Source organism: Cydia amplana, chromosome 24, assembly GCF_948474715.1.
Source record: "Cydia amplana chromosome 24, ilCydAmpl1.1, whole genome shotgun sequence".
Classification (NCBI taxonomy): domain Eukaryota; kingdom Metazoa; phylum Arthropoda; class Insecta; order Lepidoptera; family Tortricidae; genus Cydia; species Cydia amplana.
In genome coordinates this window covers 3,145,360-3,154,023 of record NC_086092.1, presented here as the reverse complement: position 1 = coordinate 3,154,023, position 8,664 = coordinate 3,145,360, and the positions used below count along the sequence as shown (strand labels likewise).

The window sequence follows — 8,664 nt, the reverse complement described above, 5'->3', positions numbered from 1 at the left end:
GTGACGTAGGAGGAAACGGGGTCATTCGAAGCATGATTTTAGGGGAAAATTTATGACGTAATTTATGACAGCCCCAAAGTGACAAATTAAAAATGTAGGCGCTAAAGGTTATCGTCCCATAGAAAAATGAATTTCGCGCCTTTTTCTACCGACAAACTTGTTCGACTGCCTAAAGAAACCTATGTAGTGGACCAAAAATTATCTGGTGCCTGAAGCTACATCTTTCCTTCTCCTTTTCATGTCATTTTCTATATTACCTAAAGTATATTTTAGTTGGCCGCCAATTACCTATATCATGTGGAAAACTTCGCAAATATAGAAACTACCCGACGGCACGTAATCATGACCATCATACGCCCGCCGTTCAGTACGGCTACCATCAGTTTGGCACTGACATAAACGCCGTCGAGAACGTAATTTACTTTCTATACATCTCGTTTGCACTAATATGCGAGTACGAGCGAGATGTATAGAAAGTAAATTACGTTCTCGATGGCGTTTATGTCAGTGACAAACTGATGGTAGCCGTACAGAAGTCCATTAAATTAGTTTTGTTTTTGTTACAGCACTCCCAGAGATTGGTAGAAAACGAAATACCGAACCGAAGATCTAGAAAGGAATAGGAAATAATGGTGACGATGGAGACCTATCTCCTTATTCATAAACTTAAAATACCAAGGTTGTAAGATTTATTTTATTCGACTACTATACTTTAATAAACGATTTAGTATACTTCAATCGTTTCAATATATCCTAATGTTGCGTATAGTTCATCTGCTACGTCTGCTGTTGCTGCACTGCAACTTGCCCTAATAAGTACCCAAAAGAAAAGGATGAGTATAGTTTTCCTGGTTCTTACTGACTGACAAATTGGTTTGACCAACTATAATATTTACTCGACGATTTATTTCATCTACATAAAGAGATCTAAGAATCATAACCATAACTAGGTTTCTGACAATGTTCACAGGCTGCCATTTCTTTAGTCACGCGATTGTGGTTTTCGTTGCAACATTCCACGTTGACACTTTTCTCACATCGCTCCCTTTTCGCCAAAGAATCCCCACTAGACAAGTAATAGTTCTGGTTCTGGCAACATTTGCAGATTTCCTTATGGCTTTCGTCAGAATCCTCTGAGGTTTTTACCACTGGCAACACTCTTGGTCCATTCCTAATCATCGGTCTGTTTATATTATCGAAGCTTTCATCTCTTTTCACAGTAGCAAACATTCTATTAACTTCTTGTATTGCATCTTTATTAGTTTTAGTTTTCTCTTTAAAAGAATTCCTCAGTTCTTCCATTTTCATTTGGGGTATCGAAGAGGATTTATGTTTTATGAGCTCTAAAGAATACTGGGAGTTGGTAGTTACTTTAGGCTGGTATGCGTTGACTAAGCAAAATTTCCCGCTTTCATGAACGCAGCCTCCTTCAATAGATAATTGGAAAGTTTTGCTAAGAGACAATTTTGGTTTAATCTTCCCCAATTTCGCGGATACACACGCGTCTTTTAATACGATGGTTCTTCGTTCTTTATCATTATGTTCCTTTCGACTTTGAAAAACAGTCAACACTTCAGTTAGAAGATTTAGTCCAAGATCATTATTTATTTTGGACGGAGGTACGGTTTTGATCCCGGTGTCTTCGACTTTATTTTCGATCTTATCAGTTTTATTGATCCTTATATGCGATATATTTTTGGCAGTTCCTTGACACATTGGACATGATTTAGATTTCCTTTTATCGCAGTCGAGATGTTTTTGCTCCTCGCTCCTTGCATTGCTATTAAGACATATCGAGCAAATGAATCTTGAATTTTCGTTTCTGGAGTCGTAAGTTTTGTTCATTTCGATGATATATTTCGTTTTGGGTTTAGAATAAGTAGTAATATTAATTATGACTTTTTTAGGTCGCTCCTTAGCTAGCATAAGGAACCATCGAGTTTCTGAAATCAACACATAAAGATATTAATTAAAAGATTTAAAAGCAATGCATATATTGCTTTGCTTCGTTATTCATTAATATCTGGGAGGCCGAGCTTCGCTCGGAAAACATATAGGTACTTGTAAAAACCTAAAAAATGCGCGTTTTTCCAGAGATAAGATCTAGCTCGATCGATTATTCGCCCCCGATACTTATAGAAAATTTCATCGAAATCGTTAGAGCCGTTTCCGAGATCTGTGCCGAAATATAGTAGTAGTAGTAATCACTTTATTGTACACAACACAGGTTTACATAATATTTACAGAAATAAAGGTACAAAGGCGAACTTATCCCTGTAAATATATAAAGAATTGCTCGTTTAAACTTATAAGATAATGGTTTCCAAGGGTCTTTACCAAAATTGTTGATAAAGGCTTTATTTTCGACTGTCGTTCTCCTTAAAGTTATGGCCGCTGGATCGGCCGGATGGGGCCAAAACATATATCATCGAATTCATATTAAATTTCAGTTCTATTGGCAAATAGGAAAAAACGATGTCCTTGGGTTTAGTTGTCAACCTGCAACAAGTTGTCGGACCCCAGGCTCCCATGAGCCTTGGCAATATGCCGGGATAACGCGAAGAATTAGACGAGAATAGATAACCAAGTGAAACTAAATAAAATCGCGTAAAAGGATAATAAGGAAATATTTCTTACATGAGGTTCTTATTGTTATTCTGAAACACTTTCGTTCATTTTCACTAGAAATATGTAAAAATAAAAACGTTTAAATAAAACTTCCTTCAATAACTAGTACAAATTGTAAATAAAATTATAAATGGTCCAAAGTGTCAATATGCAAAATGACATAGTTTGATTGTAGAGTTTGTCAAAGGCATGTCAAAGGACTGTCTCATTTCAAACATAGACAGAGAGAATTATACTATCTTTGTCTTACACTAGCACTAGCACCCAAAAGAAAATAATGAGTATAGTTTTTTTGTTCCTCCAAGTTTTTTACTGACAATTTGATTTGACCAACTAAGTATAGGTAATTTATGTGATAAGGCAAAGAGAATATAACACTACTTTAAGACCATAAAGTATGGATCCTTCTTAGAAGTAGAGTAGAGGCATTCTCAAGGCATTCTTCTGTCAATAGTATTGACAGTTGTAAATATTTTGAGAATTTACGTAAATTTCAGTAAAACGAAAAAAACAGATAAAACTGATATGGTTTAAATTTTATGAAGCACATTTAAACACGGTAAATGTAATAAAATAGAACTAAACATTTGTCCAAGACTAGAGATGAACTAAGTACCTAGAGCAGATAGCTCAGATATATCGTGAGCGACCAAGGTGTTCACAATATCTGAACACGCACTCTAACGCCTTGACAATAGAGGCGTGTTCAGATATTTGTGGGCGCCTTAGCCGCTCCGATATATCTGATGGCGACTGTACATAAAACAGAGAGAATACTGTAAACGTGTACAAAGGCGAACCCATTAGGGATCTCTTCCAGAACCTTTAAGCAATTTAGGTGCAAGAACGGAACGGATCTTGGTACTGTGGATTTGTGATCTTCGCAGTATTATTCAACAAAAAATTCTTGATGATCTAAACACTCATTCTCATTAGTCATTATCATAGGACTGCCATTCCAGCGTTTCCTACGCTGTGTCTATAATACGCGTAAGCGAACAACTGGCAAACGCGAAGCGACGCGGCGCGGCGCGGCGGGCCCACGGCGTTCGCGTTCGCAACGAGATCGCCCACGTAGGACACTTCTTCGTATAGGTATAAAAGTATTGATTCACTCCGCGCCGCATCGCTTCGGTTATCATTCTACTCTGAAGTGTAAGGCCTGAGTGGACGCTCGAAGCGGCGCGTTTGGCGGGGCGTGCAGCGTGGCGTCGGGCTCACAAGTGATTTGAGCAGCGTGCACTAAGGCCGCTCCTATACGCTTGCATTTGTTTAACGTGCACGCCGCACGCCCCGCCCCGCTGCACACCCAACTCGAGCGTCCACTCAGGCCTTACACTTAGTGTCCTGGTACGACGCGGCCCCTACATGGTCCTTTACTTATATACTCCTTAAGTTATATGAGCCATCATATAACTTTTTCTTGGTCTTCCCCTCCCTCTCCTTTTATAATGTTATTATTTTTCGTTCTATGATGTTTCTGATGAAGTGGTCGTGTCGTAGCATGTGGCCGATCATTTTTTCTCTTCTATTTTTAATTACGGTCGAAAAACTTCCAGGTCCTTCATTCGCCGTGTGATTTAAAAATGAACAGTAATGTTACGAAACAGAGGCGTGAATGTGACCGAGAGGAAGATAAGACAGGACGTGCTAAAGGCTTATGAGTACGACATCTTCGACGTGCCGCGCTGGAGGTGCATGCAGGAGTTGGGAGGCCAGGCTAACGGCTATAGGCAGGTCAGTTTTATCAGCTTAACCCAGTCTGGTACTTTTATGTACGATTTCGTCCGGAGCCGGTCGCGTCCGCGAGCAGCCGACCGGCTTGCGGCCATACAAATGTGAAACCTATTCTATTCTAAATGCGCGCTGAGTCGCTGACTCCGCCCGTTCGGTGGAAATCGTACTTGACATGTAATAGGCTACATGACTAAATTTCATTGATGGTATGGTATCAATCGATCGGGTTTGTTTTTAGGATTAAATGTCTATATGGGACCCTTTGCTTTAAAGCAACACAAAAGTCAGAAATTATAGTCAGTCTGACAGTCGCACTTCACTCGCGAAACGCCCCTCACAAAAGGATAAGTGAACGTGACGTCAAGATCACTGAGATCCCATCTTGTATTATGGACAAAACAAGAAAATCGCGATTTTGTCCGTGAAATATTGCGTTTATGTATATACATAGTTGCTATACAATATTTTATTGAATAAAATGTAAGGAATCAAATGGTACCCTTATTTTTATCGTTTTGGAAATTGAAAAAAAAACTTAAATTTTGAAATTTTCAGGTCCTGTATTTTTGTAACATTTCCGTATTTTATTTTAATATCCACATTATTGTGATAAATTGCTCATTTGCTATCTATTTTACTAGATTTTGTTATAAAATTCAACATGTGTGTCATCATCCATATTTGTGTCGGATATTCTTGTCAATTCTCATGTTTCTTTGTCCTCTTCGCGAAATTTAATAGTTTCAATTTAATAGCATAGTTAGCAGCTAGTAGCCTATAGATCCTAGCAAAGCTAGTTTTGTTGACAACTGTCGCATCTATCTTAATGGTGAAACATCACGGACCAGGCGGCCTAGCCAAGGTGTCAATCTCTATCACTTCGCCAGCAAGCGCATTGCGATAGCGATTGTCGCCTTGGCTAGGCCGCCTGGTGACAGTTACAGGGTTTAGGTATTATCTCCCTTCCCACAGCCAAAGTACTGCACGGTACCAAGACCTGTCTACTACCAGAGCGTCAGAAGTTCCACCAACTACGGACGAGCCAGTCGAAGGTACGGAGCCCGGAGGGTGTACCTCCCAGAAAACGAGTGGGAGGCGAGCAGTGCTGACGAGTCCATGATGTTTGTTCGTAAGTATCTTCATATTTTCAACTTTACCCGAGTCCTGCGCGTACAATACCAGGCGGTCTAGCATGAGTTGCGTTCTCGCGCGCGACTCCATACTTGAAGTCGCGCAAGATGTATGGAGTCACGCGCGAGTACGCAACTCATGCTAGACCGCCAGGAGTGGCTCACTCCGCGATTTCGTCGCGTCGCTACAAGTACATGCGGCCCACATCAATTTTGGTGTCTAGCCAAAGTAGTTGCCGCGTTACCACTACGGAACGACGGAACGTACGCCTGCTCGTGCTTGTGCCACCTGGCGGTCATATCTGACGTAATAGATGCGTTTTGTTAGAGGGTGGACCTCAAGTCAAGTGGACCTTCTGATCTGTGCTAGTACCTATAGGTGAACCAGGATCTATTGAGGGTGCGCCATGTTACGGAAATTTGTTGGTACTAATTTCTAGCAATGGCAACAATTTTAATAATAGACAACATCTACCCTCTATGATAGTTGTCAATATTGACAATGTAAACATTGCTTTGTCTAGTTTCGTGTGAATTATTATTAGACTGCAATAATCATGCCGAAAGTTTTAGATTTTGTAGAGAAAAAAGTTGTAAATAGTGTATATAGTTATTTATTGAAAAAAAAACGTGCGGGAGAGCAATTTCTTCCATTAGAAAACATAACGAAAGTAGCATCTGAATTGACGGGTAAGTTTCAAACTTATGGACAAATGTCACTATAGTCAGGTCGTCACGATTTGGTTGATGTCTTGTAATAATTTGATTTGTGTATTAGGTGTATCGCATGCATCGGTATCACGGATTGCTAGCGAAGGGCGGCGTTTATCTAAATCGAGTCAGCCATTTAAGCGTAAAAACCGAAGAAATATCCAAACATCAAACTTCGCACTTATTAAAGTTGTCGGAATAAAACAAAAATCATCTGCCAATTTCCATTGTCCCCACTATACAAATTGTTGCTATATAAAATTGAAAACGAGCGCCCTCTTGACAATACTCCCAAAGTTCTGGTTTACCTATACTATTATTTATTTTGTGACAATACTTAAATTAAGTTAATTTGAGACATGAATAATATGTAGCATAGATTTCGTCATTTATAGAAAACTCATCCACCTCAGATTAACTACAAAATACGTAGGTAGGTAATACTCGTAGTACCTATCCATACTAACCAAAACCATAGAGTTGTCGGTTTGCCTTGACTGAAATGGCAGGACGCGAATCAGCGTAAGATTTGGTGTCATTGGTGAATATTAAATATAGTTTATCAAACCAAATTTGTCAGTAAATAAGAACAAAAATAACTATACTCATCCTTTTCTTTTGGGTGCTAGTGCTAAGTGTAAGACGTAAGACAAAGATAGTATATGATTCTCTCTGTCTATGTTTGAAATGAGAAAGTTCTTTGACAAACAATACCTGTAAGAGACGACCTAGCAAAAGAGTAATTATTTTAGGTATTTTAATGCCCACACCACACATTTACCAAGTGGAAATTTTGAATTACGATATATTTTTTATTTTAGGAAACCCAAGATATAACATGGGATGCTACTATCCTAACGAAAGACCGTATAGAAGAGAAAGATATCCTGATGGTTATTACTCAAGAAGGGCATCCTCCACGTACATGGAAGACGAGGAAATGGAGAGGTTTCTGGCAACAAGGTACAGAACAGCAAGCTACTGTCCTAAAAGACAACAATTATCGAGGAAAGTAACTAGAAAACTATCCCCAATCTTCACGTGCGACTGTACTACCACAGCCAGTATAAAACAACCGACTACTACTGACGTAGATAATGATAACCCAAAAACTCATGATTTATCTAAAGAAGCAAAGAACTTGTCACTTGATATTTATAAAATCTTATCTTTACTTCAAAAAGATAGAGCGCGTGAAGATTTTTCTTCACGTTCTTTGTTACAAAATATTTATGATCTGGAATGCAACAACACAAATAGTACTGCAGTCAAGGATATCTGCACTCAGAGAGTGCAAATATCCGCGAAATTGCCAAAACAGACAGACAATCCTTCGGAGAAGTTTAAAGCTGCTACAGGAGTGAGAAGCAAACTTGAAGCGTTATTGAGTGCACTTAAACAATACGAAGAAGAGAAGATGTTAAACGAATTGGGTAGTTCCGACAATTATAATGGATCTGATCCACCTTCACTGGAAGTCCGATCGTCCATCGACGAGAAAGACAAAAAATCATCAACAAACATTATGGGTCAACAAAAAGATATGGTTTTGCAAACTGAAAAACTAAAAACGAGTAATAAAAATCTTTACAGCAAGATAAAAACGAAGAAGGACAATATGGTAATAGAAAGGAAATCATTGCGATCACGTTTATCATGGAAAAAGAGAGAAGCTGCTGGAATAAACTTGCGTAGTAACGAAAGGTTGAGTGACAAAATGAATATAGGGAAAGGATTTCTGAAAACAAAAAGTAAAGACAGAATTGGACCAGAGCAGCTATTAGAAATAAATTCAGCGAAACAAGGTCAGGCAACTAACAAAGCTGGATTCATGATCAAAATTGGAGGGAATCCGCAACGTAACAAACCAAAACCCCCAAAGGAAAAAAATAAAGACAAGATGGCCAAAACCTGGATTAAAAAATTCTTAGCTAGCTCGAAAGATAGTAAAAACAACGGCTTATACATCCGGTGGAACAATAAAGCTTTTTACACTAAAAGTAGTACTACAGTATTTGAGCTTGTCAACAGTGTCTACAAACAATTGGGAATAAAAGATTACGCGAAAAGCAATGAGGTATCAGTGTCAGACATCAAAAAAATTACGAAAAAAAATAGACATAAGTCCAAGACCAGAATTCCAAGGTCATCCGATAAGCCAAAATATAAGCAAAAACTTAAAGCTTACATGATGCCTCAAATGATAGTGCCTGGACCAGTTTATATGCCTGGAAATGTAATGAAAACCGACAAGAAATATGAAACCGAAAAAGTGATATCGAAAACACAATTTTTCCATAAATCAAAATCTTTGTTCGAGTTACCTTTTAGATATATTTCAAATAGCAGAAGTTATCCAAGTTCAACCTATTTTGAAATACACTTACCCAAAAATTTCTTTGGTCCTGTTTCTACCACAAAAAATCAGCAAAGAATCCCATCAAGTGATGAGCAAGTA

General features: G+C 38.6%; 2 protein-coding genes across 2 annotated transcripts; one reads left to right on the top strand and one right to left on the bottom strand.

Annotated features, from left to right (window-relative positions):
* Positions 1–898: 898 nt before the first annotated feature.
* Positions 899–2,764, bottom strand: LOC134659292 (uncharacterized). Its single transcript, XM_063514945.1, has 2 exons — positions 2,638–2,764; positions 899–1,943 (listed from the first exon to the last, which is right to left on the bottom strand). Exon 2 carries the CDS (start codon positions 1,924–1,926, stop codon positions 928–930), a length of 999 nt encoding a protein of 332 aa, XP_063371015.1. The 5' UTR covers positions 1,927–1,943; positions 2,638–2,764; the 3' UTR covers positions 899–927.
* A 1,460-nt stretch (positions 2,765–4,224) lies between these two features.
* On the top strand, positions 4,225–8,282 carry LOC134659001 (uncharacterized). Its single transcript, XM_063514608.1, has 4 exons — positions 4,225–4,365; positions 5,338–5,494; positions 7,028–7,827; positions 8,238–8,282. The coding sequence occupies exons 1-4, from the start codon at positions 4,225–4,227 to the stop codon at positions 8,280–8,282; spliced, it is 1,143 nt and encodes a 380-aa protein (XP_063370678.1).
* The last annotated feature ends 382 nt before the right edge of the window (positions 8,283–8,664 follow it).